This window comes from Triturus cristatus, chromosome 4_1, assembly GCF_964204655.1.
Source record: "Triturus cristatus chromosome 4_1, aTriCri1.1, whole genome shotgun sequence".
NCBI lineage: Eukaryota > Metazoa > Chordata > Amphibia > Caudata > Salamandridae > Triturus > Triturus cristatus.
The window spans coordinates 611,485,380-611,508,555 of record NC_140585.1 but is presented as its reverse complement, the minus strand read 5'-3'; the positions used below and the strand labels follow the sequence as shown (position 1 = coordinate 611,508,555).

At 45.1% G+C, this 23,176-nt stretch overlaps 1 protein-coding gene across 3 annotated transcripts in view; it reads right to left on the bottom strand.

Moving 5' to 3' along the window:
* The window catches only part of PPFIA2 (PPFI scaffold protein A2), a 1,995,062-nt gene that overhangs the window by 410,623 nt on the left and 1,561,263 nt on the right, over positions 1-23,176 (bottom strand). For all 3 annotated transcript variants that reach the window (XM_085652973.1, XM_085652974.1, XM_085652975.1), the window contains one exon: positions 4,871-4,964. In XM_085652973.1, the coding sequence (XP_085509099.1) occupies positions 4,871-4,964 (94 nt within the window). The remainder of the gene's footprint in view (positions 1-4,870; positions 4,965-23,176) is intronic.

Below are 23,176 nucleotides of genomic sequence, written 5' to 3'. Positions count from 1 at the left end.
GAGCTTTCAGGTAATTTGAACATTTGCATTCTTGTAGTAATTTAAAGGGAGGACTATGGACCAACAATAATAATAATAATAATAATGCAACCAAATAAAGGATAAGGTACTATTGAAATAAAATAAGTGATACATGAAAAAATCCTTATGTAGTTAACAAATGTCTGTCTATTTTATAAGCTAAGTTTATAATGTTTACCAGGGACAGTGAATGAATACGTTTTAAATAACTGATGTAAAGAAATACCTAAAATAATCACTAATAATAAATTATGCTTTATATATATATTTTATTTCGATCAAATGTATGATCATTTACTTCGTAAAATCAAGAGACATCATATGAGTAAAACAATTACATTTACAGTACAATACATCATTTTTAAAATAAAATTGATTTAAAGCATCCCGTAACATAGATAGCAGCATTATAGCTTTTTTTTTTTTAAACTGAATATTTTGCGATATTAAAAACAATTCATAGGACAATTCAATAAAAATCGTTTGTTAAGGTTGTAAGTCGATCACGGATGCATTTTTGATTAGTTTGGATCTTTTCCACCAAGCAAACAATAAGTATCTTGAGATTGCAAAGACCAACCAACTAGTGGAGTCAGACACAAGAATTCTTACTGCATCATTTGGGCGTGTGAAGCTTAAGGAGCGACATACAGGCAAAATCTTTTTTTTCTGATGATCAACATAAGACGGGCAAAAGAATAAAAAATGTATAAGGGTCTCAGGGGAATCTTGACAGGTGGGACATACTGGCAATATGGATGCGTTTTCCCAGATACTTCTTCTTGAATTTAGAGGCAATGAACCATACCTAAATTGGATATATAAGGCTCTTGCCTGGGGTGGTTCAATAACATCCATAAACGGCTCAAAACCAACATATCCTTTAAAATCAAGAAAACTAGAGGTTAAAATGCCATGCGTTTGACTTTCTAAACTTTGACAATCTGTGTACTTCCAGAACCTTTTTTTAAGTAGAGGAACCATTGATTTTATAATGGACCCGGGTCCTCCCATAAGGGCCCTAATCCTAGCCTTAGAAACCAATCCTTAATCCTATTAAGCCATTTAATCCGACCTGTTTGTCTTTGCAGAGTAATTAATTCTGCCAGGGCCTTCCTGAGCGGGACCCGAGTGTCACTAGTCCAAATCCTAACCCAGAACAGGAATGCCCTAAGAATAGCAAAATGGCTGATAGGTCTAAGGCCAAGATCGAGTCTAAGTGGCAGGAGGGGAGTGTTTACAGGCAGGTTCAGTGTTGCCCTAATACATTTATTTTCGGCAAGGACCATATCTTTCAAATTTTCCAGCCGCCATAACTCCGCCCATAAAGGGCTGCACCTAAACCTTTTGCCCTATGGAGTTCTAGAATGGGGGAGAGTGGCCGGAACGGGAAAGCTCTAGCCCTTCGCACTATAGCACAATCAGCATGTTGGAGGGCCAAGGTGCATTTTTCAATTTGTGGTGCCCAAGCCAGCTTATCACTAATACGTACACCTAGGTAGTCGAATGCCCTTACCTGCTCCAGGGCCTGACTTTGTAGCATTATTTTACCTTTGTGTGAATTGTATGGATTAAATGTCATATATTTGGTCTTTGAGCAATTTATGACTAACCCCCTGTCTTTGCAGGCTTTGTCAAATTTGTTCAGGAGGTTCTGAATCACAATAGGTGTCCTGGCAATGAGTAGGGTATCATCCGCAAAAAGCAGACAGGGCAATACACTGCCTGCTAGTTTCGGAGGATCACCACCACAATTAAACAACTCCCCTATCAACCCATTAATAAAAAGAGTGAACAATGTTGGGGCCAGAACACTGCCTTGTCGAACACCTTTATTTATCCTTATATCCTTGGAGAGACTTCCATCCAGATTCCACCTAACCTTGGCAAAGGTAGTGGGACACAATCAGCAAGCCAGAAGCTGGGCCTGGGAATTAAAATTCTACCTCTTGGGTCTTTTACAGACATCTTGATTATAGAGGAGTGGGTATCCCAGTTAGCAGGCCCACCACACAGATGACTGCCACACATAGGGAGGCCCCCTTTTTGGAACTTAGCAATAGATATCAAGCATTGTCTGATCTAGATTCCCAAGATTGACCATTAGTAGCATTGCTAACATCACCAATAACTCCTGAGGAGCCACATGCCACGCAGTTAGAGACAACCCCAGTCTATTCTTGTAATAATGCTGTTCCACCAAGGGACCCAAATAGAAAGAATCAACCTCACCAGCAACAAACTGATTCCATGGAACAAATTAACAGGGTTCACGTACAGGCACTCTCTTTTAATCCCCAAGATATGAAAATCCTATCATGGAATGTGGCAGGTATAAAAACTAAGTTATTTGATCCTGACTGGTGCAATCTAGTAGATGATTTCCACATATGCCTACTGCAGGAGACATGGGCTGTAGTGCAAGTGCACAGGGTAGGGTTTACCACATATAGTATCCAAGCTAACCAGTCAACAGTTGGTCGCCCTGCTGGCGGCCTTCTGATATGGGTAAAAACACACTGGCGTGTAAAATTAAGATGTTAAACATTTGTTCAGACGAAATACTTGGGCTTGAACTGTGCTCGCTGAAAGGGAACACTCAAATAAGGTTATTTAATATATATAACCGCTTTAGTAGTGCACATAAGCTTTCCGGGACTATAGCCACGCTCACTAATTACCTTGACACCCTCAAGGGGAACCATCGACTGATACGGACAGGTGATTTTAATACAACATACGAACCTGTTGACAATATACAGGAGTTACTAGCAGAAGAAGATGAAGTTAGAGGGATTACTAAGCTCCAGATATTGCCAGTCAAGAAGCGTACCAGGGTTGGATAACAGATTCTTTAATTCACTATTGGCTATGGGGTACGTGCCTGCAATGGCAGGACACACTCTGATAAAGAAGCCTGTCACATCTTTAAGAGGGGTGACAGAAAAAGTAGAATTATGCTTTATTGTTTTAAGCCAACTGTAGTATGGCTTTATTTATCCATTAGGGAACTGTTTCATTATATGTGTTCAAAGGTGTCAGCAGTATGTGACACAATTTGCGGGAAGCACAGTGAGATGAAAGGCAATTGTACTAGCTAAGTGAAGGTGACCAGTTTGTACACAATATTGAATGGTTAGGGAGTGCACGGTCAGCCTGGTTCCTTCTCAGACATCTACAAACTTATCTGCAGAGTCCCTCAAGGTTCCCCGCTTAGCCCCACCCTCTTCAATTCAGACATGATGCCTCTGGTCAATATCATCCTCACACACAACATCAACATCTTCCATTATGCAGATGACCCGCAACTCACACTCTCTATCTTGGACAAGACCCCCAGCACAAAAAACAAGTTTACTGTCTGCATGACTAAAGTTGCTAACTGGATGAAAGCCAACTGTCTCAAGCTCAACATGGACAAGACAGAAGTAATGATATTCGGCAAGAACACCTCACCATGGGACTCCAACTGGTTTATGGCGGAACTTGGACCCCCACTCACACCCTGAACTCATGCCAGGAGCCTCAGAATAATCATTGACAGCAAACTGGAAATGACTGCACAAGTCAACGCCGTCACTGTATCCAGCTTCTACAACCAGAAGATGCAGAGGAAGATCTTCAAATATTTTGCAAGCAACACAAGAAAATCTTCACTCATGCCCTAATCACCAGCAAGTTGGACAATAGAAAAACTGTCTATGCCGGGATCACCAAGCATCTCACTAGAAGACTACAGACCATTTAGAACTAGGATGCCAAACTTATCCTCAACTTCCGACACAGAACTCACTTTACATCCCACCTCAGGGAACTACTTTGGCTTCCAATACACACACAATGTTAATTCAAAATCCTCACACATACATTCAAGGCACTCTACAACTCAGGCCTCACCTATCTGAATAGTTGCATATCCTTCCACCAATCATCCAGACACCTCTGCTCTGCAGGACTCCTACTTCTCAATATCCGATGCATACCGAGCAGGGGGAGCTTCTCTGCAATGGCGGAGGAGCATCGGCGCACTGTCTTGGAGCCAGCAGGTGAAAAAGAAAATGATATACTATAATTGTTTTATTTTTTATCTGCCAGCTCTAAGCCAGTGTGTACAGGGAGGGGCGGTCCGGGGCCATGGGAGGGAGGAGGAGGACTGATTTGTGTACTTATAAGTGTGCATGTGTGTTTGGCTGGCTGTCACAGGTCGGCCAAACACACATACACATTTAGGTTTCTCCAACTGGAATGTATCAAACAGCCAGGTTGGAGAAACAGCACAGACTACCTTTACTGAGCGGAGCGTCAAACCAGCCCGCTCATGCCAATCCCCATGCTGCTCTCATAGCAGGAATTGCACAGGGAGTCTCTGCTGCAGTCCCAGTGTTCACTGGGACCAGAAAGTAGCAGAACCATGAGGACCGTTGCGGACGGCAGCTTCAAGTTAGTGCGTGTTTTTTTCAATTATGAACCCCCCGCGCTCCATCTCCTGTGCTCACCTCCCCCACTACCTCTTCATGTGTAGGCCGCCACTTATACACAGAACCAGATCTGGAGGGTGGGCGTTCTCTTACATTGCTCCTAGAGCGTGGAACAACCTCCCTCTCCACATCAGTGCCTCCTGCTGTGTTCTTGAATTCTGCATGAAACTGAAGACTTGGCTTTTCAATTAACCAACCTACCACCTTCTCAGCACCAGGATACCCTTGCAGGTGATAGTGTGCTTTTCCTATACACATAACATATCAACACTGAGCCATCAAAAGATACATTCCTTTAGCTGGATAACATTCACACTAATTATAAAACTTACAATAATTAATAGAAAAATTGAAAATAAAACAAAACATACTTTTTCTTAAGGCGACGGTCTTTTTCGGCTTGCGTTCCAAGTTTACCCAATCCAAGAGTATCTTGAGCCCCAGCCTCTGCATCCATATAGCCTCCTACAATGACAAAGGAGAATCATATTGCATTGAACCATAACAAATTCAAAACATCCGCCTTCATTCATCCAATCAACCAGTAGCAGACATTAAGGAATGGGCTATCTGGTGCCCGCATAAACCTGCTTCCACCCCTTTTCTGACAGTCTATGTCTGTAGAAGAAACACACCATGACTTTCACCACAAAAGTAAACATTTGATGGTCCATGGAATGGAGGCCCTAGGATATTAGAGGCAAAATACCTCAGTTCTTTCTGATCGTTCCTGGCCTGCCAAACCTTTCCAACAGGTTCTTGTACCGAGTTTTTGTGGCTGAAACGGGGCTGAGGTGAAAATGTCAGTTATCCAAATATAATTTGTGGGCAGGTGCAAAGCATGAAACAAAGTCAAATATTATTTACGGATCAATATGAGATTAGTTTTGAGAAATTAATTTAGCATTTGAATGCTATTTTATATTATTTACTCTGATACAGGTTCACACTATACTTTATAAGTCCAAGTTGCCCTGGTCTCGTGACAAATGACATGAGTTCGGAATCTTTGAGGCCAGTATTTAAACGGTGAGTGTATAAATATTGTGTATAAGTATAAATAATGAAAAGAAAAATTAGAGTATGACCTTTGTCAAATAGTCCTTCTCTGCCATCAAAGAAAAAAAATGATGGAGGTGATATTACTGACTGAGCTGGTTTTTAATCTACTGTGGGAGGCAAGCACTCGGGTATGGAGAAGCAGATAGAACCAGACCTGTCAAAACCTACAGAGAGAAGGCTGTATGTGGGCTTTTGAAAAACACAATTTCAGTTTTATGGCTGAATTTCCATACAGGAGAGGGCCTGATCGGTATGTTGAAGAAATGTGCCGAAATAAAAAGTGAACCTCTACATTAGGAATGGTATTGAAGCGGAGAGATTAAATACTACAAGAAGAAGAAATTGGTCCCAGAGAGTAAGTTTCAGCTGAATGAATCTTCAGGCGACTTGGGATTACTGCACATTTTTACTGCAATTAAGTGCCCTAAAGAGTAGGGTAATTCAGTCTCCCTAATATGACAAGAAATAATGCCACCACACTTGAATCATCCTCCTTATTTCACACCCTTACATCACTGGTTTGGTTTGCAAATCTCCTCTCTACTTTTGCCAGCTCTTTCGCCCTACGGTCTCATTCTGAATTGAATCCCACTTTCAGACATTGCCTATCAATGCAACCACAAAACTAGGAACGTGGGAACAACCAAAGTGATTATTGGTATTGGAATTGCCCGTTGAAAAATGCCAATAATTGTTTTGTTCATCGCTGCTCTATGTTGTCACTGATCATATGATTATAATAATGGATGCCGACTTATGAGAAAACTGGACCTAAGTATTAGTTTATATTGTTTATGTTTTATGCCATGAACGTGATCATGCAATGTCCAGAAATGAAAAGAAACATGCTGCCTCTGCTCCTACTGACAGAAACAGATCCATTAAAATGGTCAATTCATGCAAAAGAAGACGCAATAAAATTAGTATGGGAAAATCCTTCTAGTTCTTTCGTCTGGCTATCTGGTGTTATGACATCTTAAGAAATAGTATTTCTTTACTCTGGATATCTGGTATTACCCCTATACTCGTTTTAGAATGTGAGATATTCTATCTGAATTTAGATGAAGTGGATTATAAAAAGTGTGCATATTTCAGTTTGTGGCCACACCTTATAAACCCATTTTTGTTGGACTGTGCCTGGTAATTGCTTATTTGTAGACCCATCTTTCCCTAGGATGGGATATCTCTGTTGGAAAAAGCATTTTTTTTATTTTTTTTTTAAAAACCCTCTTTTTATTAAACAGCAGCTCAGGACATTTTTGCACATACAAAACAAAGACTAGACATACATCAATACTGTATTTCCTTACTTCTCAGGCATACCCCCATCAGACATAAGAAGGAAAAGGACATGAAGGAACGCCGCCAATGTTTTGAAAACAACACTGTGCTGAATTAACTTACTACACACTATGCGATACGTGCTTGAAACTAATAGCGCTCGTTTCCAAAATCAGGAGTAGAACTTATTGATGGGATCGTAGTAGCAAGTGATCTATGGCCTTGAGATCTCAATGACGATTCTATCATTGCTTCGGAGTACGAGAAGTTTTCAGTAAGCCGCAATAATATAGAAAGAAGGTGCGAATCTGTCCCTGGTCTTTGAAATTGCGAATTGGATCAATGGAACAATCTCCCAAGCAATCTCCACAAATTAAAGGAGTATAGGAATACATTGATTAATCGAGAGTATATCAATTCACTGTCTTGATAAGGATGGTCCAACCAGAGTAAACCATCGAAACGCGTCGACGCTTAATCACCAACAATCCATCAATTGTATTGTATTGTTACAGTATTTGTTAAGCGCGATTGCTGCCCGAAAGCGTCCAAGCGCTGAATAGAAGCAGGGAGTGAACTAGAGGCAATCTAGGAGGAGTCGAATTTGGCAAACAATAGGGTCTTTAAATTTTTGCGAAATGAGAGGAGGTCAGGGTTGGATCGGAGTGAGATTGGGAGGGCATTCCAGAGTTTAGCGGTGTTCAAGGAGAACAGCCTGCCCCCCGACCTGGCTCGCTTCACTCTGGGAACAACAGCAAGGAACGCCTCCGTCGACCGAAGGCTCCTGTTAGGTTGATAAGGAATGATAAGGTCGGAGTTGATGGCTGGGGCTGTTTTCCAGAAGGCGTGGTGCGCCAAGCACAATGCCTTGAAGGTAACTCTCTGCCTCACTGGCAGCCAGTGAAGGGTTTTCAGAGCAGGTCTGGCTGAGTGAGTGCGCGGGATTTCTAGCAATGTGCGGGCTGCACAATTTTGAACGACCTGCAGTTTTCGGAGGGTTATCTCCGGTGCCCCTACATATAAGGCATTGTTCGAATCCAGACGGGACTGGATGAGGCCTTGTACCGCCACCTTTTTGGCCTCTAAGGGGAGTAGCGGGAGAACCTTCCTCATGATCTTAAGTAGGCCAAAGCAGGTGGAAGACAGTTTTATGGCCTGAGTAGAGAAGGAGAGTTTATTATCCAGCCACACCCCCAGGCTTTTGACACTGTCCTTGGGGGTGGGAGGGGATCCCAGAACGCTGGGCCACAGAGAAGTGAAGGATATGGGAGAGGTAGGGCCTAGGAGCAGAAGCTCCGTCTTATCACCGTTTAGTTTTAGGGAGGAGTTGGTCATCCATCCCTTGACGTCCACCAGGCAGTTCAGGAGGTCGGCTGCGGAATGCCTATTGTTCTTCGTGGCCAACGAGACCACAAGCTGGGTGTCGTCGGCATATGACACAATTTTAATGCCATATGGTTCGACAACACCCGCCAGCGGCCTCATGTATATGTTGAACAATACAGGGCTCAGAGAAGAGCCCTGTGGTACTCCGCAGCTCAGAGGTTTACTTGAGGACACCATCTCTCCGCGAAGATCTGAAACGACCTCCCAGACAAAAAGGAATCGAGCCACCTTAAAGCGTCACCTGAAACTCCGATGTTATGGAGACGGTCAAGCAGAGTGGTATAGCTGACCGTATCGAAGGCAGCACTTAGATCAAGGAGGATCACTGCCACTGATCCTCCCTGGTCCAGTATCCTTCGAGTTTCTTCGGTGACGGCTAGCAAGGCGGTTTCGGTCCCATGCTTTGGTCTAAAGCCTGTCTGGGATGTGTGTAGTAGGGAGTGGTCCTCCTGAGGAAAATAAAAATCTATGAGGCCTATGTGTCCCCATGTGCCCCCCCCAACGCTTATGTGCACATACATGTAACCTATGCATTTCCCCTCCATGGCCTTTCCTATCATGTTACTTATGCTATAACGTGGCCTGTCATCATTCAGTTCCCCATGAGAGAAACGACAAATCTGTATTAAGGCCTACACGTTTTGCATCATGTTTTCCTGCACCACATGCAAACCCGTGTTTGTGGCTCAGATAGACCCGTACAGAGGTTTCAGGCCTCAGACGTTCAGAAAGCTGCAGCTGCGTATCCTTGGCCTTACACACTTGGGCCTCAGCCAAAGGGGCCCTGTCACAAGGTACCGAGACAGTATTGAGCACGGTTATCTGCTTACTCCTACAGAGCCGCATTCCTGCCTGGTGAAGGAGGAATGAACGCGACCCATCTGCAAGGAGGGAGCACAGCCTTACTGTCTCTCTTTGTGAGATTGCAAAGCTCACGTCAGTAAAAAGCCCATAGCCCCCATGTAAGGCCTCTGCAGTAAATGAAGTAAATGAAGAAATAGATGCCACATCGGCTCTTGGGGATGAGCAACCTATGTCACAAATCAGTCCCTGCTCCAGACATCGGATATCAGATAATACAAGATGTGCTGGTCGTTCGGACACTGAAGGCCTCACTCACTGAAGGCCTCACTTCCAGACTTGTCCGGTTGCATAGCAACCCTCCCCACGTCAGTTACACGTCATGCTCGAGTTGAGCACAAGTAAGGCAAAGTTCCAGTAAAGTTCCAGCTGATCACGCAACCCCCTCCAGGTATCCACCCACCTATGACAAATTACCTATTATCATCAAGTGGACGCCCACCTTCACGCCTACTTACACGCCCACATGCTCTTATCTCATTCTCTCTTGCTCTTTTGCTTACGTACAATTGAGAAATATATATATACTGTACTCTGTGAATAATGTTTTGAGAATATTGAGAATACTTTGGGGGCTATGGGCTTTTTACTGACGTGAGCTTTGCAATCTCACAAAGAGAGACAGTAAGGCTGGGCTCCCTCCTTGCAGATGGGTCGCGTTCATTCCTCCTTCACCAGGCAGGAATGCGGCTCTGTAGGAGTAAGCAGATAACCGTGCTCAATACTGTCTCGGTACCTTGTGACAGGGCCCCTTTGGCTGAGGCCCAAGTGTGTAAGGCCAAGGATACGCAGCTGCAGCTTTCTGAACGTCTGAGGCCTGAAACCTCTGTACGGGTCTATCTGAGCCACAAACACGGGTTTGCATGTGGTGCAGGAAAACATGATGCAAAACGTGTAGGCCTTAATACAGATTTGTCGTTTCTCTCATGGGGAACTGAATGATGACAGGCCACGTTATAGCATAAGTAACATGATAGGAAAGGCCATGGAGGGGAAATGCATAGGTTACATGTATGTGCACATAAGCGTTGGGGGGGGCACATGGGGACACATAGGCCTCATAGATTTTTATTTTCCTCATTCCCTCCTTGTACCCTAGTGAACCCCCTATGTAACGTCTATTTTCATGAGACAGTCGATCTGTTCTTGCAGCATTATTTTTCCATTTTCAATGCTTTGTAAATGGGGATGTGGAACACATGCAGTAGCACACAGGCCACAAATGGCCGGGCCACACTGCAGACATAGGCAACAACTGAATATCATTAATAGTATCAACCCACAGACGGTCAACACTTTCCATCCCCAAGCCGATATTAATCCCCAGAGCCAACCGGACCATGTCCACGTGCCTGGGTCTTGATGTATGTTTTGGGCAATCTTGTGGAGTCTTTCTGTGCTTGGTATACTGATGGCTTGGCATATGTATTTTATATATGTTTTGTTTTTGTGTTGTATTGACCAGTATGTTTAGCATTAATACAAGTTCTCCTGGGCGTTACAGAGATGGTCGTGACGACGTAAATCTTTGCGCTGCGCTGCGCTTGGCTGGAACTTGTTCACAATTACTAAATTTCACAGACATGATATTACCTTTATCATGCTGTCAAAATAGCAGACAACACGTTATCAGTGTATGTCTAATTGGTATTGGAGATGAATAAAAGAAGAAAAAGTTATGCAAGACTAAAATATTTTTCACATAACTGCCTTTCTCTTATAGACAGGCAGCCTCGGTCATATGTTTCCAGATTGGACATTAAGGAACAATTATGATCTGTACACTCGCATCTTAGCTCTTGAAAGGCCTGTTTTAAATAAGGACTGCCACCCCAGAGTGACAAATGAGGCTCGGTATTTAGGGTAATGAGAAAATATCTGACAGGATTTCCTTTTTAAAGTTTGCTTTAGTAAGCTCATTCTTGTAAGTGGTGGCCCCAAAAGTTGACTTGTTTTTAAATTAGGCTATTTATTGTATAGGTGGAAATTATTGCAAAATGACTGATTTCTTTAGCAGATAAATTATTAATTATCAACATTAACAACTGTTCTTAAACTTGGTTTTCCGAATATTTAGGTAATTTAGCATTCCTATTAGGGCCTCCTAGCATTAATATTGACTTCAGGTTGGTGTGGGTTCACATAATAGGGACATTTGCATATGAGATGTCATTTGGCCAGCCTATGAGCTCACACAATGAAGTTTGTACATTTGCTGGAGGGATTTCTCTTGAATTTCAACTGCGCTGTGCATCTCCTATAATTTTGCTTACGCCCAGTAGCTACACACAGGGATTAATAGTGTTGACAAGACACAGGGTTTGATAGTGTTTGACAGCAGTGAAATCTGTTTCAGATTTCCTCCTGTCAAAAAGGGGGGAAGGAGGAGAATATTGGCTTTCTGCTGGCCCCTGAGGAGGTTCGCTTCCCGCTAGCCCCTTAAGAAATTAAGCCCCTTAGAAATTAGCCCCCTTAGAAATTAAGCCGAGGAAATAGGTATGGTGCTTTCCCCTTTTTCTCATGTTTTATTGTGATCTTTCAGGGGAATTAGTTGTGGGCACCGGAACGTATTCAATTGATTTCTGGTTTTTCACAGCCCAAGACACAAAAGGAGGTACGTGCATTCATTGGCCTCACTTCATATTGCAGGCAGTGGATTCCCCAGTATGCTTACATAGCCAAGCCCCTAATACAGTTGACGACACAGGAGGCAGCTTCTACTAAAGTCCTCTCTTGGACACAAGAACACACTGTGGCATTTGAAGAATTAAAGAGAGCTTTATGTCAAGCACCAGTTTTAGCAAACCCTGATTACAACAAATCGTTTATGCTTTTTGTGACAAAGCGGGATGGAACAGCACTATCTGTCCTAACACAAGATCATGCAGGAAAACACAAGCCCTGTGCTTATTTTTCTAGTACATTAGACCCAGTAGCACAGGCTTTGCCTGCGTGCCTAAAATCAGTTGCAGCAACGGCCTTAGCCATAAGACAAAGTGACTCGATAGTGCTGGGCCACCCTCTGACAGTACAAGTACCACACGCAGTAGAGGTTCTCTTGAACCGGACACAAACACAACACCTGACTGTAGCTAGACTGACAGGCTATGAGCTAACGTTATTTCAACAACACATAGAGATCAGACGATGCAACATACTGAATCCCGCTACCCTTTTGCCCTCCAGTACAGAAAGCGTTTCACCACACGACTGTGTTGAAGTAATACATACCGTGACTAAACCAAGACAAGACTTGACAGACGTTGCACTCCCAGACCCCGACCTAACACTATAAGTTGACGGCTCATGCATGAGGACAGGGGCGGGAGAATTAGTGGCAGCATATGCAGTGACTACTGATACTGTAATAATAGAGACTAAAAGAATAGACATATTGTCAGCACAAGCAGCAGAGCTCATCGCCCTGACACAAGCGTGCATAAGAGCTAAGCACCTGAGAGTAAACATTTACACAGATTCTGTGGCGAGAAAGAGGTTTCTTGACCTCTCATGGGGCCAAGATACAGCATGGCCCCCTTATTCAAGCCCTACTGGAAGCAATACATTTACCAACAGCCATAGCTATCCTAAAATGTAAAGCACATACTAGAGCCACAGATACCATTTCCCAAGGCAATGATCTGGCAGACCGAACTGCTAAACAGACAGCTCAGACCCCACTAGACATGACAAAGTTACAGGTTCAATCAGTGTCCAACGCCATGACAGTTAGGGATCCTTCCAAGGATGTACAAGACATACAGACACATGCTACTATGGACGAATTAAATAAATGGTCGGAACAAGGAGGGGTACTGACTGATCAGGGTTGGATGAATAAGGGCAAATCCACATGGTTTCTTCCTGATTCGATGGTACAAGTGATTATAAATACCGCACATAGTCCTGCACACTTAGGAGAGAAAGCAATGATAGATAGCTTACAGAACATATGGTTCAACAAGCACCTGCGTGCAGCAGCGAAACAAAAGGTCAGAACATGTATGATCTGTTGCCAATTCAATCCAGGTAAAGGCATTCCGATGGAACAAGGTGGATTCCATCCACCTGACCACCCTTTTGAAGTGCTCCAAATGGATTATATCCAAATAAACAGATGTAGAGGTTACAAATATGTCCTGGTATTAATGAAGCAGGTGTCCCTTCTGTTAGGGTATACCTGGAAATTCCATTGTGTGCGACATCCTGAAGCAGCAGGCCTTGTAGAAAGACATAATCAGACATTGAAAATTAGACTAGCAAAGATTTGCGCAGACAAAGGTGTAGATTGGATGGTAGCCCTACCGGTTGCCCTCTTTTACATGCGAATGGTAGCTCATTCTAGAACAGGCTTAGCTCCCTATGAAGTGATCTTTGGTAGACCACCAAATATGTGGGGCACTCCAATGCCTAAAAGATTACTGATGTTGATAGTAACATGCTGACAGATTACCTGGCTTCCTTGATGTCTGCACTACTCTCTTGTTGTTCGCAGGTTGCTGCCGCCTTCCCTGACAACACCCAGGTCAAGGGACACTCCATCGCTGATCCGGAACTTTGATAGATCAAGCCCTCTTGAGCCGAGGTGGAAGACGCCGAAATTGGTGTTGCTAACGACAAGGACCGCCGTTAAAGTCGAGGGACGGAAAGGATGGATACATCATTGCAAACGTTACTTTGGGAATAACTGTACTTTCCAAAAGAACACTGACTGCTTGGACTTTGAGCCCCCTTTTCTAGAGGAGACTCCCCAGCAGGAGTTAAACTTAGATCTAAAAAGTCAGAACCCGTTTGATCAATTAAGTCCACTAGGTGGTGAAGCGGTTGAACATGTATTCTGGCTTGCATAAGATCTTGGACAATAACATTAAAAAAAAAAGAGCAAGATAAGAAGCAAATACTGTAAAATATTACGTGGTAGATGTATAGTGACTGTGATTTTTCTATCTCTTCTGTGCATCACGATAATATGTATCCGCTTAATACTACATGCTATTTTTCCTCCTATTGCCTCACTCTTATACTCCTCCACTAATGATACCATAAAGCACACATTTAGTGATCTGCCATCCCATGAGTTATCATATTGACTTGCCTTACGCAGCAATACCTTTATTCAGATGCTGCACCATTCACATCAGGTTAGCAATGCTACAGACTGCTGGGTCTGTGGCCGATTTCCCCCGTATCAGAAGGTAAAGGGAGTGTTGCCTCTTTTTCCTTTTCCGTTCTCCCATAATGGTTCTTGCGGAGCATGGTTTGCCTTAATGACATCCATCAACGGTGATGCCAAAGAATGTCAAGACAAGGAGTGTAGGGGCGAGTGGGTATGGGGTAACTTGAATAAAGTCATGAACAAAGCATGTTTCCCAGATGAAGAGGGACTTCCCCAAATGAAAGGTACAGATCTAGAAAATGAAGAGTATCTGCAAGGAAATGCGACCCTCGATTTTATAGTGTTGAACGTAAAGCCCCAACACATGTCAGGTCCGCCTTCAATTACTGTTCTGCCAGTACAAGGGAACTTGTGTGTCAGAAAAGAAGGCTCAGTACATTTGGGGCACAGTGAGTGTGATACTATAATAGTATTCAAAGACAAAGGAAAGTCCTATTTCAGAGCATCACGACACACCTACTTTATTTGTGGCCAGACAGCCTATGTGCAACTGCCCTTAGACTGGGGTGGGACGTGCTACATATCATTTCTTTCATTCCTAATAAGGCACCATCTGTATACAAAGCAATAACAAGGCTCCACAAGATTGCCCAAAACATACATCAAGACCCAGGCACGTGGACATGGTCCGGTTGGCTCTGGGGATTAATATCGGCTTGGGGATGGAAAGTGTTGACCGTCTGTGGGTTGATACTATTAATGATATCCAGTTGTTGCCTATGTCTGCAGTGTGGCCCGGCCATTTGTGGCCTGTGTGCTACTGCATGTGTTCCACATCCCCATTTACAAAGCATTGAAAATGGAAAAATAATGCTGCAAGAACAGATCGACTGTCTCATGAAAATAGACGTTACATAGGGGGTTCACTAGGGTACAAGGAGGGAATGAGGAAAATAAAAATCTATGAGGCCTATGTGTCCCCATGTGCCCCCCCAACGCTTATGTGCACATACATGTAACCTATGCATTTCCCCTCCATGGCCTTTCCTATCATGTTACTTATGCTATAACGTGGCCTGTCATCATTCAGTTCCCCATGAGAGAAACGACAAATCTGTATTAAGGCCTACACGTTTTGCATCATGTTTTCCTGCACCACATGCAAACCCGTGTTTGTGGCTCAGATAGACCCGTACAGAGGTTTCAGGCCTCAGACGTTCAGAAAGCTGCAGCTGCGTATCCTTGGCCTTACACACTTGGGCCTCAGCCAAAGGGGCCCTGTCACAAGGTACTGAGACAGTATTGAGCACGGTTATCTGCTTACTCCTACAGAGCCGCATTCCTGCCTGGTGAAGGAGGAATGAACGCGACCCATCTGCAAGGAGGGAGCCCAGCCTTACTGTCTCTCTTTGTGAGATTGCAAAGCTCACGTCAGTAAAAAGCCCATAGCCCCCATGTAAGGCCTCTGCAGTAAATGAAGTAAATGAAGAAATAGATGCCACATCGGCTCTTGGTGATGAGCAACCTATGTCACAAATCAGTCCCTGCTCCAGACATCGGATATCAGATAATACAAGATGTGCTGGTCGTTCTGACACTGAAGGCCTCACTCACTGAAGGCCTCACTTCCAGACTTGTCCGGTTGCATAGCAACCCTCCCCACGTCAGTTACACGTCATGCTCGAGTTGAGCACAAGTAAGGCAAAGTTCCGGTAAAGTTCCAGCTGATCACGCAACCCCCTCCAGGTATCCACCCACCTATGACAAATTACCTATTATCATCAAGTGGACGCCCACATGGACGCCCACCTTCACGCCTACTTACACGCCCACATGCTCTTATCTCATTCTCTCTTGCTCTTTTGCTTACGTACAATTGAGAAATATATATATACTGTACTCTGTGAATAATGTTTTGAGAATACTTTTGAGTCCCTTCCAGATCCTTTGTGGTGATGGTAATATTCTCCCTTTGACTCGAGTTATTGGAATAAAGCCCTTTATGAACCTGATACCACAGACTCAGCCTCTTGCTTTATGCATGATCTTATTTATATACTGAAATTCTGAGAGCGTAATATTTTATTCACGACACTCCAGAAACTGGACTAGCTGCGCGTTTATATGCTTCTCTAACACCTTGCTGGTCCAAGGGAGAAGTGAAATGGGACGGTAGTTGGAATAGTCGTTTGGGTCCAGGCTGGGCTTCTTCAGCAGCGCCCGTACCATGGCCTGCTTCCACACTGTGGGGACTGAGCACGCGGAAATAGAAGTGTTTAAAAGATCCCGGATGACAGGCAGAGTGGCTGGGCTTGCCTGCAATAGAATTTCTGGAGGGGCGGGATCACGGGGGGAGCCAGATTTTACTTGGCGTGCCACCTTGCTTAGAGTGTCAAGGTCCAGAGGAGCAAAATGCTCAAGGGAAGGCTGATCTGGATGCCGAGGTGCTTTAGGGGGGGAAGAGTGAAGTATATCCAGAGTTATGTCTGAGGTGGGGAAGGTGGAGTAAATTTTTGTGACTTTATTATGAAAAAAATCCGCAAGCTCGTTGCATTGATCCTTGGTTTTGTTGGATGGGGATGCCGTATTGGCGATGGAACAGTGTTTTATGATCTGGAAAATTTCCTTAGGTTTAGATTCAGCTTCTAAAATTCTCTCAGAATAATAAGTTGCCTGGGCCGTTTTGATCCCTTCTTTATAGACTTTGATCGCCTCTTTATAAGAGGCCTTTTTGTCTGGGAGGAAATCTAAGCGCCAGGCTCGCTCTCGTTGCCTGCAGAGGCGTTTTAGTTGTTTTAGAGAGTCAGAAAACCAGGGGGCAGATTTCTGTAATCTATTAGACGCGGATTTGCGAATCGGGAGGATCGAGTCTAACGAATGAGTGATCCAGTTTTCGTAGTGGGAGTTGGCCACATTAGGATCTGGGCCAGGTGAAGGGAGGGTGGAGTCTAGTTTGAGCTGCCAGGACTCCAAAGGAAGTTTGGACCAGTTCCTCCTAGAGGAAACTTGAGGAGGGAGCTGGGGGGTTTTGTGTTTGACCCAGGTAAAAGGGACCAAAAAATGGTCCGACCATGGGAGAGGGATGGGTTGATCGGCAATTAAGTCCGGACAGTTACTAAATATGGGGTCGAGTAAATTTCCTTTTTCATGGGTCGGGGCAGCAACCAGTTGGGACAGTTGGAGGGCTTCCAGATCATCTAGTAAGTCCTGAGCAATGTGGTCTGAGGGGGAGTTAAAATGGAGATTAAGGTCTCCTAAGATCGTGTAGTTGGCGGCAGAGAGAATTCTTCCCGCTATGGTCTCAGGAAGAGACCTATGAAACTCTTTTAGAGGTTCCGGGGGGCGGCATATCAAGGTACCAGAAAAGGTGTTGTTGGCGTTAAACTCTATACAGAAGGCTATGCTCTCACATTCAGGAATAGTAGTCTCTGCTGTGGTATGACATCGGTACTGGCTCCTCAGAATGATCGCCAGACCTCCGCCTCTCCCTAACGGTCTAACTGCTCTAAGGATATAATATCCTACGGGTAAGGCTTGAACTACGTCTGGTTCAGAGTGGACAGTGAGCCACGTTTCTGTCAGAAATACCGCGTCAGGCTTATGTTCTTCAAGCAGCATGGCAATCTGTGTACTGTGTTTGGGCAAGGAGCGGCAGTTTAACATGTACATGCGGTACGTTTGAGTTGTGGCTAACGGGGGTTTGCGGAATGAGTGCTTGCATCCTGGACAACGGGCGGGTAGTTCTGACGGTGCAAAAGTGTGTGGGCACTGAGAAGTGACAATCCTACCTATACTGTGTAGGGCCGCCGAGCTGTAAGTCCCACTATGGATATCATGAGAGCCAAGTTTTGTGGCCCCGGGTCCCGGCTGGTCGCGGACGGGCGCAGACGGGCTTGCCTTAGGCGCGCCTTCGGCGCGCCAACGGCGCGCCCGCTGCGCTCGCCCGCTGCGCGTTCTGAAGTTACACATATTTGTGGGGCCGTAAGGCGGGAAGTGGGCGTGGCCTCACGGGGGGCGTGTCCAGCGGCGAAGGCAGCCGGTGCTCGGGTCACGTGAGCGCTAGGTCCGCTCTACCGTGCCCTGAAGTGCGCAGTGTATATACAGGTTATCACAATTTAAAAGGTGACTCTGATCAATCAATCTGATGTAACCCTAGATGCTGTTGGACTGCAGTGCATCAGGGTGCATCTGAAAAATTTGTATAGATGGATATGGTCTTTTATTTTAGTCAGTCATAAGCTTTTATTCGATATGCAAGATATCTTGTAAGCACATAAGAAATACAATAAGCACATTAAAAATCACAAATACAAGAAGCCAGTATGAAATTCATAAGAAGATAAAAAGGGCATAAATTTCCCATAATAAATTATCTAAAAAAAAGAATTAAACAGCTACTGACAATCTCTTGCAACGAATAAGCCAGGACCACTTTAAAAATTTTGCAATTCCACACACTAAAAGGGGGGAAGTGTCCGTAGTTAAAATACGCAGGGCTTCGAGGGAACTACGTGTGCCCATATTGCGGCAAAGGGGTTTTAACCAGACACTCCTAGGCCTTGCATAATCCGGGCAAACAAATAAGACATGTACAATAGTCTCGGCCTTGCTGGGGCAACACGCACAGTTGGGAGAAATGCGGGACACAGATGACCAACTCGATACCAATGCACCTAGGGGGAGGCATCCAACTCTAAATTTGAAATAAAGGGCTCGGTCATAAGGGAGAGTTATCAAGTCCAGGTAGGGTTCAAAAGCCACAGTGTCTTTAATTTGCAAAAAGGCGACAGTCGACTTACAGTGATTAGAGGTTGTATTTAACCGCTCCGCACACCAGTTCCAATAATGCGCCTTGACAACTTCTTTTGTAGGGGCTGAACGTAATGACCAGCAATCTCCTAGACCGACATTCTCCAAAAGCTTTTTGGTATCTCTTAGCCACTTTATTTTGGCCCAACCCCCCAAGCTCATAATTTCCCGCAGGGCATCAGCATAAGATTTTAATTCTTCACCCCTCCAAATTCTTGTCCATAACAAAAGCGGGCGAAGCTGGGCCTGGTCTTTAATATTTTTGCAGCCCATATCCAGCCGGACAGGTACGGATGGAGTACTCAGGGGGACGGAGATGAGGGATTTCAATAACTTGCTCTCCGCTGTCTCTAGGTCGTTCAAACAACAGTGGCCCCACAATTCTGCCCCATACAAGGCTGATGACACTACTTTAGCCTTGTAAATTTCGACTACTGGGGTGAGTGATCTCCTTGGAGAGGCCCTGAACTCCCTCATAAGGGCTCCTCCCACTCTCCTGTGGCTGAGGACCATTTTGTCAATATGACTAGCCCAGGACATCCTATCCGTGATCCGGATACCAAGGTAGTCAAATTCGGCTACTTTCTCTAGGGGGGTCAAGTTTAGAGTCGGTGGGCGGCCCAGTTTCTTAGGAGGATTTAGGACTAGATATTTTGTTTTATCCACATTTATTATTAATCCTCTTGCAGCACAGAACTCCTGAAATCGTGTTAATAATTTCTGGAGGCCTTGAGGGGTCTTCGAAATCAGGAGCGTGTCGTCCGCAAATAGCAAGGTGGGGATCCGGACTCCTCCGAGACAGGGGGCGTCGGCCGGTTCTTGCTGGAGATGTTTTACCACCCCATTCACATATAGTGAAAATAGGGTTGGCGCCAAGACACAGCCCTGCCTTACGCCCCTAGAGACTGGAATCTTCTCGGTAAGTTCACCGTTTTTACCCCAACGGACCTGGGCCAAGGTGTGGGCGTGAAGGCTGATAAGGAGTGACAAGATGTAAGGGGGTAAGCCCAGCTCGTAAAGTACCCTCCAAAGATCTTCTCGGGGGACTAGGTCAAAGGCAGTCTTCAGGTCTATAAAGGCCAAATAAAGACTGCCCTTGCCCAGTTCCACCACCTTCCACCCCAATAGTACCAGCCTGAACACCTGCTCAATTGTCCCCATACCAACCCGAAAACCTGCCTGGAAGTCTGAAAGAATTTTATTCTCCTCCACCCAGTGGAGAATCCTTCCAAGGATAGCTTTACCTGCTATCTTTTGGGTGGAGTCGATCAGACTTATGGGTCGGTAATTACCCGGTGCCTCCCTACACCCTTTTTTATAAATTGGGACCACCACCGCCCCTTTCCAGGATTCAGGTACTGGCCCTCCCATCATGATGTCATTAAGTAGCGCTGATATGACCCGGGCCCATTCCGCTGGGTATGCCCTCATGAGGTCCCCCGGGAGGCCATCGGTACCCGCAGCCTTGCGTGGAGCTACCCACCCTATAACCCCCTCAAGTTCTAGTGGAGTAAAGAGATCGTAGGCATGGGGTACAATTAATTGCGAAAGAGCCATCCCCACATTACAATCCCCATCTGGAGGGAGGTATAAGGACCCAAAGTGCTTTACCCAGCTTTGTGGCGAGATGTTACAGGGTCTCATAAGTGCATCGGGATTTTTCCGTGCACTTATAAGTTGCCAAAATGCCCTTGGGTCCCTACTTTTGCTGGCCTGGAGCAGGTCATCCCAATATTTGTCTTCCCACTCCCTCCTGGCTAGTTTGAGAGAGTTATTGTAGGCCTTCCTTGCTTCCTGTATCTCAAGACGGGACTTTGCTTTGATCGCCTCAACTAACTTAGCCTTAAAAACCCTACATGGTTGAGAATACCAACCATCGTGGGATTTTTTAGAGAGTTTGTTACCCAATTTATTGTGGTGAAGAGTGAAGACATTAGTTAAGGCTTCTATCAGGGAGACAAAGAGCCCACTCACTCTACCCACGCCTTCCGAGGATGTTCCAAGGTTTAATACCATGTGGTTTAGGTGAGATTGTATTTCTTCTACCTTCCCCTCTGATAAAACCAGTTTGGCCCATTTAATTCGCCTACCACAGGGGGAGACTTCCGAGATCTCAGGTGGTGCTGCTACCTGGTTTATAAAATCCTTACTTGAGTGGCGCCACCACTGGGCCATACTTAAAGAAAGCAGGTTGTGGTCGCTTTCAACCGAGGGGACCACCTGCATGTCCTTTACATAGGGCCACAGGCACACGTCTACTAAAAGATAGTCTAACCTAGAGGTATGTCCGGGCCTATTATACGTGTGGGCGCCCAGCCTATCCGAGGGTGTCCTCCCATTAGCAGCCCTTAGATTGAATTCGAGGCACAGGGAGTATAACTGAAGCGCCACTTCTGACCACCTTTTGATCGGTGGGATTTCCAGAGCCGGAATCCCCCACCTAATGTCCTCCTCCTCTTGGTCGAGGGAAACGTCCGAGCCCAAGGGCTCAAACGAACAATTCATATCGCCTGCAACCAGTATACGAGTCTTATATGGGGTGTTGTTTAACAAAGTCTCGAGTAAAGATATTACAGGAGACTTTCTCCCGCCCACGGTTCCCCGGGCATAAACATTAAAAACGTTTAAAACAACTCTCCCCCTTTGATCTATTAAGATGATGTTTTGTATATCAGGCGAACCTGTGGGGAACTCCATAATTCTGCAATCAAGAGATGCCGCAACCCAAATAAGGAGGCCACCGGCTGGGCGCCCCCTCCCTGAGGGCGAGACATGCGCAGGGGAGTAATAAGAGGAAAAACCCACCCTGTAGACCGGCACACAACTCCATGTCTCTTGAAAGAGGCACAGAGAGTGCTCATCAGCCTGAGTAATAAAGTCAGGCAGGGACAGCTTTCCTGCAATCCCCGCGACATTCCAGCTGAAAACCTTGAAAGCAAGGTCCGTCACAGCTGGAGTGACGCAGGGCGCCGGAATGTCCCCGCCTGTAGAGCTCCTCGGGAAAACATGAGGACAGCAAGGGTCATGCATGGTGGGTATAAGATCACCTATCCCCCTTGTAGACTTGCTTTTGCTAGGTGATAGGGTTTCCACTAGATCTACTCTCTGCCCAACTTCCAGTCAAATGGGTCCCGCTGGCCACAAATGTTTCTCCCTAGTGTCCCCTGAAACCCCGTCCCTATTCTGGTCAAGAACAGGGAGACTTAAGCTTCCACCGGTAGAGTCAATGATTTGCCTGGGGTAAAAGAAGGAAAGGTCTACCACTTTAATCCCCGGGACCCCCATATTAGAAATAGGGGTACAAATCGATGGTACCACTCTTGGATCTTGGAAATTTACAATTATACAGTCCCCCTCCTGTGTTTTTTCCCCCTGTCCAACCCAATCCACTCTACGGACACTCAGTATAATGCCATCCACACCTAACGGGATTGGCTTATTTGCTTTTAGCCAGTGGATACACTTATTCTTAAGTGATTGATGATTTTCCAACTGGCCATCCTTTAAAGGTGGCACATTAACCATGACTGCCACAAAGGGTTGACAGTCTGGTGGAAGGTTTACTGGGGGAATCTGTCGTATTTGCTTACTAGAGACACGTGGAGGGGTTGGTCTAGTGGTAGGAAGGGGGACGGACCTAGGCGTTTTCTCTAAGGCTAACCTGCTAAAGTTAGAACATGCCCCTTGTTTTTTGGAAATTTCCATTATGCCACTCACTACCTGTGGCTGCTTTTTTCGGGGAGACTTAGGCTTAGGCTTATTTTTATCGGGCTCTATGTGGGATAGAGAACCCTTTTGCTGAAGAACTGCTTTGGAACTTTGAATAGATGTGGAAGCTGAGGTCGATGGGCTATTAGAAGCTCCCTTCTCGCAACATAAGGGGTGCTTAGAGGGTTGCTGAGATAAAAGCACATTTCCATTTGCAACCAAGTTCTTAGCTTCAGTCACTCTACTTATTTGTTTAACTGCTACTTTAAGTGAGTGAAAGCCGTCAAGAGTCGATTGCTCGAGTTTGTCAATCCTATCCCCAAGGTCTTTAACTTGAGTTAGCAACGGATTCAAGAGGCTATAGACCTTCTCAAGAATATTTTCTACCGTTGCTAAGTCCGGAAGCTTTAAAGGTTTCGCACTATTTGCACCAGGGTGTAGCTCCTCGGGAGAA